This window comes from Mastacembelus armatus, chromosome 13 (genome assembly GCF_900324485.2).
Source record: "Mastacembelus armatus chromosome 13, fMasArm1.2, whole genome shotgun sequence".
Taxonomy (NCBI): domain Eukaryota; kingdom Metazoa; phylum Chordata; class Actinopteri; order Synbranchiformes; family Mastacembelidae; genus Mastacembelus; species Mastacembelus armatus.
In genome coordinates, this window is record NC_046645.1 from 2,849,511 (window position 1) to 2,866,235 (window position 16,725).

The following is a 16,725-nucleotide window of genomic DNA, read 5'->3' on the forward strand; positions in this document are numbered from 1 at the left end:
TCAGCAGTCAACATTACAGCAGGATTTTGCACATTTTAGTATTATTTGTTGTACATTTTAAATGTACATTTGATAAACATACATTCATTTGAGAATGTTTTTTCTATGTTAAACATAATAGTTTTTGTTTGATAAGCATTTTAATGATACTTGCTCTTATAAATCTTGATCAATCTGTGATCAATACAATACAGCTAAAATAAACAACACTACCCTTAGTAGTTCTGAGAAAGGGTTTAGGATCAAGTGGCCTTTCATATCAATTGGGAATGAATTGATGCAGTGCTTCTTCTCTCATGTGCTGCAGCTCAACCTCTCTCTCTTGAGTCAGTGAGCAGTCAGGACTAGACTGGCAAAGATGATGGAAACGCTAAGAAATTGGGAGACATAGTCACCATTAAGTTTCTGTACAAAGTGCAGTGCTGAAACAGCATCAGTGCAATAATGGCAATCATTAATGCAGCCTGTTGGTATTTGCATCCTTCATACTGGTGCAAACTAGAGAATGTGCTCCGAAAATAATCATACCTTTGCTTTTTATTGGCTCATACATAACATTTAAATATTCTTTAATGTCTCACACATGGATTTTTACATAAAATGTGTCAAGGAGTATGAATTGAACATTTTGGTTTATGTATGAGAGACTTCATGACATTTCTTGATTAAACTATAACCATTATTTACACATTTGCCCTACCTGACTCAGGGTCCCGGTTTCAGTTCCAAGTCTATATAGGGCACATCCTGGCACAAGCAGGATGGAAGACAAGGCTAGTACCCAGCCCAATATGTATGCCCAGTCTGGATACACGTACCAGCGATTAAAGGTCAGCGGCTGGTACTGCACTAATGAGCATGTGAAAGAGCCCTGAAATAACAACAGACTCCTTTGTTATTTTTGTAGATGTAATATACATATATTTTCTGGAAGGACCAAAGCTTTGAGGATATTCATGATCACACATGCAACACTGGACCTGACTCACCAGTGAGACCAGTGGCGTGAGGTAGAGCCAGCAGATTTTGAAGTACGGGTTGGCGTGCACACCTGTCATGTCTTTTATGATGGCATACAGCCGCTCTGCCCCTTGATAGATGACATTGGATAAGTAGTATTTATGTTATTAAGCATTACAGCAGTTGGAAACCTCAGGTCCAACCAGTGTAACTGCACATAGGCAGGGGCCCCACCAACAAGTGGCCATGGACACCGTTGGAAAATCTCAGGCCACCTGACCTGCCACATCAACTCTGACCAGTATGCACACATTTAGCTTTTTCATGTACTATTTGTGTACATGCAGTGTTAATGTTATTTTTACTTCTTGCCCCTGTCATAGGGGTTTTACTGACAGAATCATGAGAAAATGTACAAGGGCCCTACTTTTGTAACAGCAACCATGTGTTTTTTAGACAGTTTGTAGTTGCTTTGTGTTTTGTTGTTGTGTGTCTTTTTTTTTTTTAGCATTTTGTCCCCATTTGTGTGACGTTTTACATCTCTTTAACTAATAATTATTTAATTTCATCTGTTTTTGTATTTCATTGTAGCTTTTTCACATTTTCCTGTATTTTGTTGCTGTCAGTGGACTTTCCACCTTCACAGTTCTCCTCTAGGGCCCCCAACCCCTTAGGCCCCTGGGCCTGTGCCCAGTAGGCCCCTTCACTACATGAGTCCATATGAATCCAGTCTTGTCCCTGCTTTGTGACCTGGGTATAAGAAGGCCAATACTGTAGCCAGGTCAGGTGAATAGTTCTGGGTATGGAGAAAGGTAAGTGGCTGTGGGTGCAGGACTTGTAGTCTCCCTGTACTTTAAACAGAAGCACATGGTGTGTTGCTTGCTAAGATTATATGGTGGTTCAGATAGCATGCTAACTAGCTTAGCATGCTAATCATTTTTGTGGTCTAGTAAGGGGGACATTTTGCTAAGTACACAGTTACCATGCTAATTAGCATTGGTGGGCTGCATGGGTGAAAAAGAGTGGAAGCTCTGTAGCTTGCTAAGATAATAAAGAGGGTCTGCACTTGGCTGTTGCCTGGTAAAGTGAGCACCACTGTGCCAATAGTAATAAGACACTACATAGCTTGACATGCAGTTAGCTGATGTTAAGTTGGCAGGTAAATATGGGGTGATTTTAGGTTATTGAAACACTGTTAAAAAACATTTGGTATTTTGGGAAATATGCTTATCTGGGCAGAACAGTGGGTTGGTGGTTAGCCTCACAGCAAGAAGGTTCCTGGTTTGAAACCCATCAGGGGCCTTTCTGTGTGGAGTCTGCATGTTCTCCCTGTGCTTGTGTGGGTTTTCTCCAGGTACTCTGGTTTCCTCCCACAGTCCAAAAACATGTATGTCAGGTTGATTGGTGACTCTAAATTGCCCATAGGAGTGAGTGTGAGTGTGTGAGGTTGTTGGTCTCTATGTGGCCCTGTGATGGACTGGGGACCTGTCCAGGGTGGACCCCTGCCTTTCACCCAAAGAGAGCTGGGGTAGGCTCCAGCAGATCCCCGTGAAGCTAAACAGGACTAAGCAGGTAGCACTCCAAGACTTGGCCTGAAATACAACAAATATACTGCAATATAACAGCCCATACCTACCAAAAACCCATCCCAGTGCCAGGGTTTCAAACACAGAGAGAAAGAGGATGCAGGTGCCGTTACAAGCATAGTAGTCAAACAGCTGGAACACGTACATGCCTCCCTAAAGACAACAGCAGAGACATTCATTTTACATGGTCTTATTTTATATTTGTATATCACCTTTTGACAAATGGAACTCTATGAGCCAGTTGTTTCTATTATTATAATCATCATTATAACCTAAAAGCATCTTTTTTGTAGTGATTGAAAAAAGCTTGACATAAATATTGTGCTTCACTAGAAATATGCTGCCATATTGGACCAATACATGCAAATAGGAGACTAAATACAGACCTCAGTGATCATTACAAGCTGAGAGACGAAACATATGAGGCAGAACAAGAGGAGGAAGCATTCCCGTCTGCCTGCCCTGCGCATTACTGAGGGAAACATGTCTGTGACGGATGTCATCACCACCTCCAATACAACAAACTACAGAGAATAGAAGAGAATAAGTAGATTTCCAAATGGTCATGTGTTTTCTTAAAGAGTCCATGTGCATCTTACTTGTGTGTCCAAACCCAAGAGAATCAGCATGACAAAGAAACAGATGGACCATATTTGAGGCAGAGGCATCATGGCAACAGCCTGAGGGTAAGCAATAAATGCCAGGCCTGGACCTGGAAAACAAAGTCACAACTGGAACGTGCTTTTTCTGAAGAAAATGCAGTGTGATTGCTGGAAGCTGCTGCTGGCACTGCTGCTGCGAGGATTAATCAGCTGGATAATGTGCAAGTGAAAGTATATTTCTAAGTGTGGGATGAAGAGATTGTGAAAAATTCAAAGTTGTAAAGGATGATTATTGCCCACACATTGCGCATCTGTGTGCCAAGTAACATTCTTTAGTATGCACATTGTACAGTATGAAATTAATGGTTACACATACTCTCATAGACCACCCCTGAAGCAAAATATTCATTAAAATACTGATTAACTATACCTGATACGACCAAGCTGAATAAATGTTAACATGTCCTGCAAATGGTCACCAAGCTACCAGGACTCGGGCCAGATGACTGGATTTAGGAAGGGCCTATAACCTAAGCTCATAAGCCACAGGTCTGAACCCTGTACTGTTCTCAAAAGGTTTTCAGATGTGGTTTGCTGCCTATAGAGAAACAGGGTGGTGGTCCCTATATCAGCCCTTGGCTCAGACTAAAGAGGGAACAATGGCTAAGTTGAACCACCTCCTGGTGTGGGCTATGTAGTTGGGGAAAAGGGGTGAGTCCCCAGGACTACTTCCCCCAGCATGCACTACAGGGGAACTTGCAAGCAGGTTAACCAGCTTTTGAACACCTTTGTTCATTTCAGCACCTGATTCATGGCTAGTTATGATTTATTCCTAGTTTTAATATCACTTATTCAACCACAGACCATATGGTTGAATAAGTGATATTGTGCTTGTTATGCTTGTAGTTGTCCTGTGGATGGCAGCAAAGAGTTTACCGATTTAAACCAGAAGCATTAGAAGTACTCAGACTAGAGTTTAGATTCTCTACTGGCGGGTCGGGACGATATTTTCTGCCACTGTCCTCGGGCCTGGACGTGATCAAGCATTTGTGGATTTTTTATCATTAAAACAGTCAATGCAGTTTACATGCTTCGTCCTTGTTGCATTATTCATTAAGATAAATCTAAACTAATTCCTGTAGTTCAAACAACTCAGAATTGTAGCTGAGAACGTCTGTTATAAAAAACTGTGGGTTTAAATCGGGCTCGGGCTCATAATTACAGTTAATGCATTTGACCGGGCCGGGCTCTTTGGCTGGGGAATACATTGCTGCCTCATGAGAACGAGTTCAAGGGCCTTGGTGTCTTGTTCTTGACTGAGGGAAAAATTGACCAATGACCCCAAGCAATACAAATGGCTAAAATGAGTTTCCTCCATGGGGGGGCTGAGCCCAGACCAGACCTACTGATCTACAGACAAGTGCAACCGAATCAAACCTGCAGTGTTAAATAGATGGATGCATGGATGTGTGTTTTTTATGTAAGACTTCACAGTACTGTAACAAGGTGCCATGAAATCATGATTCTCTGTGACTGTGAGCCCAGGAAGACAAGGCTGCATCATTCTGAACATCTCTGCTACCTTGTATTACCTGACTCGGCCACTTCATCAATATGGACGCCTTGTTCCTGAGCCATGAATCCCAGCACAGAAAAGACTGCGAACCCAGCTACCACACTGGTAACACTGTTCAGCAAACACAGCCACAGACTGTCTCTGCAACATGTAGAAATACAGCAACAGGTGAGTTCATGTTTTAATGATTAATTGACTAATGACACACTGACTAATACCTACTTATAGCAGTTGTTGTTGTAATTGTTGTAGCTGCCTAGAACAGTTAAGGAGCCCACTCCCACACTGAATGAGAAGAAGATCTGAGCCCCAGCCTCCATCCACACCTGTTCCAACAACTCAACAGTGAGTACATTAGTCTACTGACAGTGTTACAGTATGTTACTAAGCTCCCACCTGAGGGTCAGTCAGTCGAGAGGGTTCAGGCAGAAGATAAAACACTACGCCTTGTAACGCACCAGGAAGAGAGAGTCCACGGATCAAAAGAATTAACATCATCACATAAGGAAAGGTAGCCGTGAAATACACCACCTGGAACAAAATGACAGATATGACATTTGTAAATATACAGTAAGCACATTTACCACTGTTTAAGGCACATAAATACCTTTCCTGTAGATTTGACTCCTTTCCAGATGCAAAAGTAGCAGATGATCCACATAACAATTAAACACAGCAGCACGTCCCACCTGATGCTGCCTATTTCCTCGATCCCTGCTGAAATAGCCAGCACTCGTCGCCTGGGAAATAAAGATGATGATGTTTTATTGAACTGTTTTATCTTGCATGATATCTCAGCTATAGTTCGTATTTAGTGGCGTAGTCTGGTAAACATAGACACACTCCCAGAATTCTGTCGCCGCAGATGTTGAGTTTGTTTGGTTGATCCACTCAGACGTGTTACTTCTTGCTGAAAAGTCTACACAGTTGTCTGAAAGAATAGTGAGAAACATATTCACACAACAGTTCTTTGTTGTGTTTTGCTTGTTGACAGTGAGATCAGGCAAAATTGTCAAGTGCAGAGTCTATGAGAGCGTGTGTTCTTATATTTTTATGTCATTTTATTCAAATAAATAATTCCAAATCCTTATTTTAGCCAAATATCTTGGAAAGGTAAGATTAAGATTTTTTCATGAAATATTATTAATAAATGGGGTTTAGTTCTTTAGATTTGCTGCAGCGTAGTAGAAAAAGTAAAGATATAAATCAGAAATTAAAGGTGGCTGGACTCTTCTTAGCTTCTTTCAGTCTGTTTATTGTGCATGCTGGCTCCTTCTTATACATATGAAGTCATAAGATAAACACCCTGTGTTCATTGTAGTTATACATTATTTGGCTCAACTCATTTGATCGTTGAAATTCATTGAAGGCTTGATGTGTGGTATCATCAGTAGATCAAATATTTGTTTGTCTTGAGTTACACAAGTCAATATTACTGTAAGTGATGGTATCCAGGTGTTTACCGGTGTTCCAGTAGTTGCTGCAGCTGGCCCATGGCAGCTGGGAGCTGAAGGAAAACGCCAGGTAGAACAAAGACCAGGACAAAATAATGATGTAGGTCATACAGCTGTAGAAGAGGATCAGCTGCCCCCCATGGCCAATTCCTGCAGGAACAGATTTGGTGTGTGCTGTTACAGACACAAGCCTAATTTCCTCCACTTATCCATTACCCAAACCGTGTATTGTCACTTATTACCAACTCATTTCTGATAAAAGTTCATGCCTAACTAAAAAAGACATTTCTGAAAAGATGGTCTAATGTGTCGGAGGAGCTGCCATGAGAGCTTTTTGGACAGTCTTCAAGATGGTGGACTGGAATAACATCTGGGTCAAGCAACAATCAAAGGGCAAGGAACAATCGAATAAGGTAATTGGGATGCACCCAAATTTGTAGACTTAAGACATTTTATCAGATTTCACACAACTTCAAAAAGAGTTTACAAGCCCCATAAAGGGACACTGATGTGATGTTGGATTCTCAAGTAAAATAAACATTCAGTAACACAAGTGAAACATTTTCAGGTTTCTCTTGTTTAAATATTAGTTTTTTGGCTTGAAATAAAGGTCACATAAGCCATGTAGTCAATGTTTGCCTTGTACTGACGACTCTTAGTGTTCTGACATCAAGAGGGAATACTGTGTCTTCATTTGTGACTTTGTTTAGTTTCAGAGTGGGTAATATGTCACTGACTCAAACAGTACCACTCACTGGCACCATTGCACTGAACTGTCACACATGAACAAAGAAACCTTCTCATGGTGTGAACTACGCCAATAATTAAACCACCTGCTCTTCCTGGATGAGCCGTCATTTCAAATCATTGCTCCTGAATCTGTTTTTCAGCTTTTTGTGTATTATTCTGTAAAAGATGTTATAAATAAACTATTATTTATAACATCTGGCGACATATTATTTATTTATTAATAAATTCCTGCACAGTATACCTTCTGCTAGTGGACATAGCTTCCTCCAGCAGGTGATGCCGCCCTCCTGGGTGTACTGGCCTATGGTGGTTTCCAGCAGGAACAGCGGTACGCCACAGGTCGCCACGAATACCAGGTACGGCACCAGAAATGCACCTGAATTTACAAAATACATAACAGTGCATACCTGTACTACAGTTGTTGGGTAGCACATAGAGAGCATCCTATGTACTTACCACCTCCATTTTTGTAGCAGAGGTAAGGAAACCTCCACACGTTGCCCAGGCCGACAACATTTCCTGCCACAGCCAAGAGAAACTCTACTTTACTGCCCCAGTGGCCTCTGTCCTCCACCTCTGCTTGCTTGTTGTTTGTTGCACGTTTTTTATTCAGCATACTCAGTAGCTCAGTGTGAACCCAGTCCTCCTCTTAATCTATACACTTAGTCTTGAAGGTGTTCTCAACCTTTATATTCGCTACTAATTCTGTGTCATGTAATAAGCAACTGGCCGACCTGTTAATGAGTTTTCAGAGGAAATGTAAATTATCTCTAGACGGAGCATGAATTTCAGTCTACTCATTTGTCTAGTTTAATGAAATCGCCCTCGTGTTTCCCACCAAATGCATTTGAAGGCCGGTGAGACAAACATTTTTTTATGCTGCTGTACTATGTCATAACAGGCCAAAAGAAAATATCAAACTAAAAGTTATTGACACGGTTATTAAAATGCTTCATTCCTATATTCAGTGCACTTTCTGTAAGAATAACAAAAACAAAGATTTAATGAGTATCAGAAAAAAAGAACACATTTGTTTGACTTAAGTGTATTTGTTTGTCCAAAAAAGGACAAGCTTTATAATTTCTTTAATAATTTCCTAGTCTGGAACTCAGCAATCCAGTAATCGACACATAGTTTGACCAGCAAAACATTCGTAATCACGAATCATGGACCTATAAAGACCACAGCAGGACCAGTAATAAGAGATAGACAGCTGTGAGTGTAATCCCTTCACTTCCATTGCTTTCTGGGCTCTTGTCCCTGAGATGCCTCTGCTGACCAGATGAGAGATGGCAGCGCTTCATGTTTCCAGCCACATCCCACACCAGCAGCTCTGCCTGAGCAGAGCAGCAGCTGGATGTGTACCTCACCCAGAGTGGCTGAGTTGAGCCCAGGGCCCATTCAGAGACATTCAAAGGTGGATCCCCTTTCTGTAATCTGGCCTTGTGGTGGTGCTGGTGTTGCTTGTTGGAGCCGGGCCGGGCCTCTCCCAAGCTGTCGTGTGTGGGGTGGAAGCTGTGGGGTAAAGTTAAAATTCCTTCGCCCTTCTGTAGCTGGATGGCAGCGAGGCCAGAGCGCCCCCTGTCTGAAACAACCAGATATACACTCCAGCTTGACTCATTGCAAGTGGGAGGACACGCAGACTGCTGCACTGCTGCTGAGCAAGATGGTGGAGATGTGTCAGGATCCTGGCAGACAAAGACAAAGTGATGTCAGTGTCATGACAGAAAAGATCTTTGATTAATGTCAGATTAATTTTTAACATTTCTATAAAACTGTAGAAAAACTAGGGACCAAACTAAGTTGTATTGCTTGACTTCAGTTAAAGCTAAAAGAAGGGACTTACCGCAGGGACCACTGTCAAATAAGCGACTGCATAATTTGAGGCTGAAGAGTCGAGAGCTTGTACGGTGAGTGTAAGAGTGGCAGTGGCACCAGCCTGAGCTGTGGCAGGAGTGTGGAGGTCCACCTGTCCACGAAATGACTGTTGTTCTGCAACATAGAACCTAAAGGACAGAAGCTTAAACTAAGTTGAATTAAAACTTCAAACAAATATTCTCATAGTTTCTTTCTCAACATTGATACAATTTTGTAGATAACTGATTTAAAAACAAAACCACATCTCCCCAAATGATTTTACTGAGACAGCAGTGCTCCAAAAGGATGAAATGTTCTTGTACATGTTTAATATTTTTGAAGTATTTTTTAAATTTCTTATTCATCTCACATCTTTGCTACTTCTGGCACTCTGCTCTGTACTTGTACTTGCTGTTGCAACAACACAGTTTCCCCATTGTAGGACAAATAAAGGTTTTTCTTATCTTATCTTTATGAAGTGAGTATATAAAGAAGTTGGATCTTGGAGTTTACTCAGCAGCAGAGCAAAGTGTCTTATTTAATTTTTTCTCTACCTGTGAGGTCCTCTTGTATGAAGGTATCCACAGTCGTCGTCAGCAGTCAGAGCGAACAGACGGGCTGGGCCGTGGTTCAGGATGTCAAATTTGACCACTGTGCTGTGACCAGGCACCAAGCGAGGGGCAGACAACACCTGAAGAGATAAAGAGACAAACTAGGTGAGGCTGTCACAGCTAATCCGATGAGGAACATGAGGTCATTTTTTCTTTTCTGACAAAACATATTGATCACCAGAGAGCAATGCATGTGTTTGACAGAAAAGAAATCAACCATAAAGCAACAACTGAGTAAGAGAACTGATATGCCTGTTAACTCTTCTATAGAAGCTAGCCCATGTATTTGTTCAGCAATACAAGATTACCTGTATCTGAACATGAGTGGGCTGCACCATCTCAGTGGAAACCCTCTCCAGCCTGTTTCCTCTGCTGTCCTGGCCTGTAAGACGGACACAGAAAGGAACTCTGGGAACAGAGGCCACCCAGCCTACCAGTTCCTCCACAGGGAAGGATGGTGCAGAGGAGGAGGAGGTGTTCAGCCACACCTGCTGGAGGTTCTCCCCTTCAGCTCCCAGCAGCGTCACATGACTGAAAGATGCCTCCTCATCTGGAGCCAGGCCTGTCACAGCCAGTACTAAAAAGGCAGAAGCACCTGTGGGATGAAATAAGGAGAAAAGCAGTTTTGCTAAATGCAGGCACATTCCTGGGTGTGAGACGTCACATCAGTAGTTTCAGAAAAGACTCATAATCCCTCACCTGCTACTGGACTACCCTCCACTCTAGCCAGACCTGGGTGTGTCTCGTTGGTTACAGTGGCAAAGTAATACAGGAAATCTACACTGCTGCCACCTGTGGGTGCAGATTAGCAGGCAATGTTTCTTTCTTTCAGTGCACTTACATCATGTAACAGTAATGATCTGTTAGTCGATTGGCTCTGTGTTTTGCTTTTACCTATCACATTGAATGCTAAGTGCCCGTCGCTCCTGGTGTGCAGTTTCCACTGGCCTGACTGTACTGGGGGAAGCAGACTGATACGGTACAGTCCCTCGAATTGCTCCATCTGTGCCAGGGACCCTTGCTCATCCAAGAGAGACTGACTTTGGTCTGTCAGCAAGAATATTAACAATCGGTCTTACTTTATTCTCTATTCAAGAAGAAAAGTTGAAATTGAAGTAAAGCTCATAGACAGTTATTCCGAAAACAAACAAAAAACTCATTCTAATCATGTCACTACCTGAAGGATTTGTAAGGATGCTCTCTATCAGGATGCCAGTGACATGTAGTGTGACAGTTTTTACTGAGCTGTCAACTCTGAAGAAATGGGAAGACATCAGTTCTTGAGCAGAATCCACATGGAGGAGGGTCACCTGGAGAGGAAGGTGAAAGTCTATCAGGAATAGTTCTGTTTGGTGGCAGCTACACTACACATTACAATATGTTACGTGTAGTATGGTGCAGCACCAATATTAGCAACTAACTAGTGAATAAAGTGGAGTCTAGCGGCTAAGAGCCAGATATTTCCCTCTAGGAAACAAAGCCAGAGAGAGAACATTGGACTCAATGTGGGCACAAATATGACTCCCAATAAATAGAAATATTGCAGGATGTATAAGTTATTTTCAGCAGGTTGGCCATAACTATTTTATAAAATGATCTGTCAACTTACATCTTGTCTCCATATCCAAAAAACAGTAAGTTGTTTGTGAGAATATGAAGCAGTCACTCATTAGAAACACTCTCAGTTGCTTTCCTCTGAATATTTCTCACATACATAAGTGATGAGGAGCTGCAAGCGAAGTGACCTTACAAATGGTCACAAACCAAAAACATTGGTAGTTGCTTTATTTGTCTTGAGACTTGTTTGATTTATTTAGCCTGAATGTGTATGAGGTACCTTGTCAGCAGCTGTGTTATCCTCCACTATGGCAGAGACCTTGTGGATGTCAGAGTTGGTGGTGAAGACTGTCATCCCTCCTGACAGGGAGGACAGGGCAGAGTAAAGAGAGAAACGATCAGCAGGCAAAGTTTCCACACTCCTCTTCTTTTTTCTCTTCCTCCTCCTCCTCCCTCTGCTCTCTCTTATGTAGGTGGGGTCTTCGGTTAGGAGAAACGTCACCTAAATTGAAACTGAATGATCACTGAGCTGAAATAAATCTGCTAAATCGCAACTTATTTGATAGCATCCATGCTAAAGCTGCAAAATGTCTTTGTAGCAATAAAATCAGTATCTGCAACATCTTCTTGATCTAGAAATCACCTGCACAAGGATTGTTTGAATAGTTAATGCCATGTGAAATGTCTGAGATGTCGCATTCAAATGTTTTCTATAGATGTAGCTTGCATTAGAGAGGAATGATCTTTAAAATTAAAACCAACCTTGCTCTGTTTTTCAAGGGCGAGGGCCTTGACTGCATCAAACAAGTGGGCGTCTTTAGGGGAAGCATCAGTGAACACAAAGATTTCTGACAGCGGTGGACTGTGAGTGAGAGCCAACTGAAAACACAGAAGAAGGGAAATTAGCGGCCACATGTATTTACAGCTGTCATGCTGCAATAATCATACTGTACTGACATATTCAAACATACACCTGATCGGTTTACCTTGATTGTTGAGAAGTAAACAACATCTAAATTTACCAGAACAGCAGAGAGGCACATCTCTGGTTCGTCCCCTCCTCCCAGCGCGATCAGGTTCTCCATATGCTGCATAAATTGATCTGGGTCATCGGTCTCATACACTGGTCCCACGGCTGCGGAGTACGGTCGAACAGACATGTTAGATGGTAAACAGCAAATAATGGATCTTTTTTGAGTAGAAATAGCAGATCTGTCAGAATGTAAATCATCACAGCTCCTAACTGCAGTAAGGACATTCACTGATATCTAACACTCACAGGAAAATTTCAACTCTAAACTATTCCTTTAGGATGCACTACTGGCTAAAAGCATGTGGACAGCCAAGGGAATAATTGTTCTGCTATCAGAGCATATGTGAGACTGTAGCTTGTAGTCAACACATCATCAAAGATTCAGGCAGATGTTTCCGTCTCTCCTGTTTCCATTGTTTCCACAAACATGCGTACCCTCACCTGGGTCATGGAAGGGCACGAGTATAAAGGTGCTGGGCTGTGCAGGACTGTTGGCTCGTCTCTGGATAATAGAGTAAGCCCGGAGGCGAGCAGCAGTGATCTCCTCAAACATGCTACCTGTGGTGTCCATGACAAATACCAATGCAGGGACCTGCTTCACGCTGAAGAGCCTGTAAAGAAATATTTCTTAAATACACTCTAAGGCTGTGGAATGATATATTTGAGAAGTTGTTGGCTTGGATTCTTGATTCTGTCAAATGCAAGATGGATTGAAGCTGACCTGAGGAAGCTTTTATGGCCCACAGTGTCTCTGAGGTCTCTCAGTACAGTCAGGGTGGCCTCTGTAGCCAAAGTGGCAGCTTCCACGTGAAGGTAATGGTGAGGGGAGAAAACAGGTGAGGTGCTATCTTTGTTGATGCCTCCTTTAGCCCCCATATAGCGGCTACTGTCCAGAATACCTCCATGACTACATTTGCCTGAAAAGTAGAAAGCTGTTCAATTTATTCTTTATGGAAAATGCCTTTTGTTTGAATGCACGTGTTCTCTTGCTTTGTTTTGGCAGGACTGCAGATGTTCGTGGCTGACATACCCTCAGGCTTTGGAGGAAAAGTGCTGAAGTAGCCCGTGGTGAGAAGCTGGGAGTCTTGACGTGTCTTTGTCAGTTTTGGCAGGAGATTGTTTCGACAGGTGAGACTGAAGCACTCCATGCAGGTGGGAGTGCCTTCTGCAGACAGAAAGAGATTCAGATTTCCTTTGTCAGTGTTGAGATTCATTAAATTACTGTGGGCATTTATTCATGTGTAAAGCTGAAACTGTTTTTTTTTGGACGTCCTATGTAGGAATATATCATGATGAAAGGCTCCTGCTGAAAATCCCTAACCAGTAATACCAAATCATCTTCCATTGATAGTTTCTGGGTAATCACAGATGTGAAGATATGAATGACTTGTCTTGTGCCGTAAATTGCACTATACAAATAAACTTCCTTACCTTCAGCCACAGGGAACGCAGGCTCTTCTGGCTGCATCAAGTGGAGGTAAATGGAGCGTTGACCCATCTCCACCCAGTTACTGTGGCTGTAGAAGTCCTGCCATAACATGTTTGACATTAAAAAACAATAATCATTTACTAGACTACAAGACTAAGGAGAAGCTCCTCACCTTATTCTTTCCCACCGTATTATAAAGAGTTTTATTTGGTGCTGCTTTTGTGTTGTGTCATTGTATAGACACAACAGATAGAACTGATACTGCATGTGGTGCAGCTTTGTACCTGCAGGGAGTGAAAGAGCTGACCCAAGCTGCGTCGAGCACTTTGGTACTCTTTGGCTTGTACTGAGAGGAGAGTCTGAGCCCAAAACTGCCGTAACATCCCCATGGCACTGTCCACACGCTCTGAATCAAAGTGGTACACCGGGTCGGACCTGGTGGAGCTCAGGAAATCCATGGCAGCGTTGGACTTCACCACCTCTCCCACTGCTCTCCAGAAGCCGCGGCCCAGTCTGGTCTGTGAAGGTTGATTTTTACTATCACTAAAACAAACTGTGCTCAGTATCAATGTAATATAGGGGCACTTCTTTGCTATGAGACCTTCCTAACTGCAAGCATCAGCTCACCCATTCCTCTGCATGGGTTCCCTGGAGGTTTTCGGTGCTCCTCAGAGTCTCCAGGGTGACGTTAAGAATAGCCTGCTCTGTGATGAACTGATGTGTGTGTGAGTCCCAAGACAGAGTTAACACCCGAGACCAAAAGTTGGGCAGGAAGCCCGTGCACGGTAAAGCCAGCAGGAGAAGGTAAGTGAGAATAAACCAGTGCATCTGTTTCACGCTCCCTTCCCCGATTCTTCCCCTACACTGTGACATTTTGTCCCGGAGACAGTGTGAGTAGGTCTTATCTGACCTGCATAAAAAGACAACATTGTGTTTTGAAGACAAAATATGATAAATGTGCATTTGTTTCGAATAAAATGACATTTAATGGGTGGCATAGACCAAAACAGACCTACACAGTCAGACAGTAATTACTGTATCATACAAGAAATGTCTGTCATATTACATGTAGTTATTTGAGCCATTGGTCATATAAAAACATGGTTTCATCTTCTAAGCTTTTTGTAAATGCTTTGTTATTTTTGACATTTAATTGAGCTGTTATTTTGTCATGTAAAAAGTGTTTCCTGCTTGCTAAACAGGTGTGAACTCAAATCAACAAATTAACCGCTTTTGTTCACTAATGTGTTGTACTGATTTGATGTGTTTGTGCCAGTCATCCATGTGCCCTCCTGCCCCCTCGAAACTTCGTCTCACATTTTTATCAGCCTTGTGTGCACAGAGGCTCCTATTGTTTTCTGTCATCTTTCTTCAGATACAATACTTTGGCTTTGTTCTCATAGTTTGTGCTTTCACGACAAGGAGACTGAAACAAAGCCTGAGCTCTTTAAACAACTGCTCGCTCTACTTTGCCAACTTTGCCAGCCTCCGTTCAGCAAATTAGGTTTAATTGGTTGGTGTGGTCTCCTAAATCCTAAATTGAGAGCACAGAGACCCACTTTCTGCAGGGGTGACAAAAAATCTGATCATTAATGGCATTTTTTGTCTCTAACATGGTTAACAGGTATAACATGTGTACTGTGGTTCATTTTAAGCAGCTTCTCATCATTTTTTAGTTTGCCCTTAAACCAACTAATCCCTGCAAGTTTCTGTAGACGCACGTAGGACTTCTTCTGTCATAACAGTGTAATATTTTCAACTAGGACTAGGTTTGTATTTTACAGGCAACCACAAACATTTCCTCAAAGTCATATTCAAAATTGATAAATCTCTACACAAAATGAAAGTATTCTCACCTCAGTTCATCCTGTCAGACTCTCCTCAGACTTTGTTCAGACACCACAGCATGTAGCAGCAACATCACAGTGCACGGGAACGCCACACATTCATGTAACAACAGACTTTCATCACAACCCGTCCGCAGAGGAAACTCTTCTTGGTATCACCAAATTATTGTCTGTCTAACTTAATTATTGAGTCTTCACACTTGTCTGTCCTTGAGCTCTTGTCGCCGGCGGGCTCCTGGATAAGAAAAACAACAACCCAGATATGAATGGAAGAAGCACTTTGTTGAGCTTAACTGGGCGCCTGCTGGACACTGCATGGTCTTGGGTGTGTTTCTTAGCAAGTGGGGCACACCATGGGGCAAAAGACATCTCGTCATAGCTTCCCTACAGCCTTGCTCCCCTCCTCACTCCCCATTATCGCACGGAGCATTGATTCACCACAATAGAGCCGCATATATTACCATCCAGGGTGTTCAACTTAGGCCTACCCCAACCCCCCTGCCCTTCGTCCATCACTCTCTCTTCACCAAAAAAACACTTTTCATCGCACCCCCCCCCCAGTTACACACATTTCTAATGGCAGTGCTAAGAAGGGCATCACTTGCTAGCCAACGGTTTAACTTGAGTTTATGGGATTTATTCAATGTAGTAAAAGGTGATGAATGATGGGTGATTTTTTTTTCCAGCAGTGGTGTTCTCTTGTTTGGCTTGATTTGGCTCTGGCATGTTTCTCAACTACCCTATAAGGGGGAAAAAACTGTAGTTTTCTGAGCAAAAATACTTTATTGTAATACAGTTAAGGAGTGAAATAGAAACTAAGAAGGTAAAAACTTTGATCACAGTGTTGTCTCACTGCTTTTTTCCTGTTAAACCACCGAAACACCCACAGCGAACTTTATGTTTACAAGTCTATGATTTGTGAAAATGAATCAGTGGGAAACTTGACCACACAGCTACAGAACCACAAACACGTGGGCAAAAAGCTGCATGTACTTGCAGAAGCAAGACTGAGTTTATTGGAATCCAGCTGCAGGTTTGAAAACTGTGTTTCCTGTTCACTTGTGGTGAGGTAACTTTGTTTGTTTCTACACTGTACAGTCTCAAACTGGTTGTGCTGCAGACAGTAGATCATCACCCAGTTTGACCACTACTAATTCTATCATACCAGTTCCATCTAAATTAGCTAGAAATCTGTGTCTTTATTATTAACCCTCCTGTTGTCTTTGGCTCAATTTGACCCATTTTCAAAAGTTAATATGTGATAACTTTTGATTTTCTTCCATATAATGAACTAAAAATGACATGGATGGTTCCTGACTATAAGTGGAAAATATATTTTAATAAGTTGGAAACAAGTTCACTAAAAAGGTGAAACTAAAAAGTTGGTGATCATTTTTTACCTCATGCTTTATAAGCAGTCAAAACAGAATTTGACCTGGGAGAACAAAAGGTGTGTAGTCTTG

General features: G+C 42.2%; 2 protein-coding genes and 1 long non-coding RNA gene across 3 annotated transcripts; 1 reads left to right on the forward strand and 2 right to left on the reverse strand.

Moving 5' to 3' along the window:
- Window positions 1–13: 13 nt before the first annotated feature.
- On the reverse strand, window positions 14–7,612 carry LOC113125623 (sodium- and chloride-dependent GABA transporter 2-like). Its single transcript, XM_026299198.2, has 14 exons — window positions 7,385–7,612; window positions 7,170–7,304; window positions 6,188–6,328; window positions 5,568–5,655; window positions 5,332–5,464; window positions 5,121–5,255; window positions 4,947–5,050; window positions 4,741–4,865; window positions 3,146–3,258; window positions 2,933–3,070; window positions 2,597–2,699; window positions 990–1,090; window positions 701–871; window positions 14–370 (listed from the first exon to the last, which is right to left on the reverse strand). The coding sequence occupies exons 1-14, from the start codon at window positions 7,542–7,544 to the stop codon at window positions 260–262; spliced, it is 1,758 nt and encodes a 585-aa protein (XP_026154983.1). The 5' UTR covers window positions 7,545–7,612; the 3' UTR covers window positions 14–259.
- Window positions 7,613–8,033: 421 nt separating this feature from the next.
- vwa7 (von Willebrand factor A domain containing 7) lies at window positions 8,034–15,769 on the reverse strand. The gene is made up of 17 exons (XM_026327962.2): window positions 15,272–15,769; window positions 14,043–14,325; window positions 13,700–13,933; window positions 13,418–13,514; window positions 13,017–13,151; window positions 12,708–12,903; window positions 12,428–12,597; window positions 11,976–12,088; window positions 11,716–11,832; window positions 11,234–11,455; window positions 10,574–10,706; window positions 10,291–10,443; window positions 10,096–10,188; window positions 9,705–9,991; window positions 9,340–9,476; window positions 8,775–8,934; window positions 8,034–8,616 (listed from the first exon to the last, which is right to left on the reverse strand). Exons 2-17 carry the CDS (start codon window positions 14,286–14,288, stop codon window positions 8,101–8,103), a joined length of 3,009 nt encoding a protein of 1,002 aa, XP_026183747.1. The 5' UTR covers window positions 14,289–14,325; window positions 15,272–15,769; the 3' UTR covers window positions 8,034–8,100.
- On the forward strand, window positions 9,343–13,793 carry LOC113142794 (uncharacterized). The gene is made up of 4 exons (XR_003296982.2): window positions 9,343–9,501; window positions 11,734–11,817; window positions 12,990–13,114; window positions 13,267–13,793. It is a non-coding gene; the product is annotated as an uncharacterized LOC113142794 (long non-coding RNA).
- Window positions 15,770–16,725: the final 956 nt, after the last annotated feature.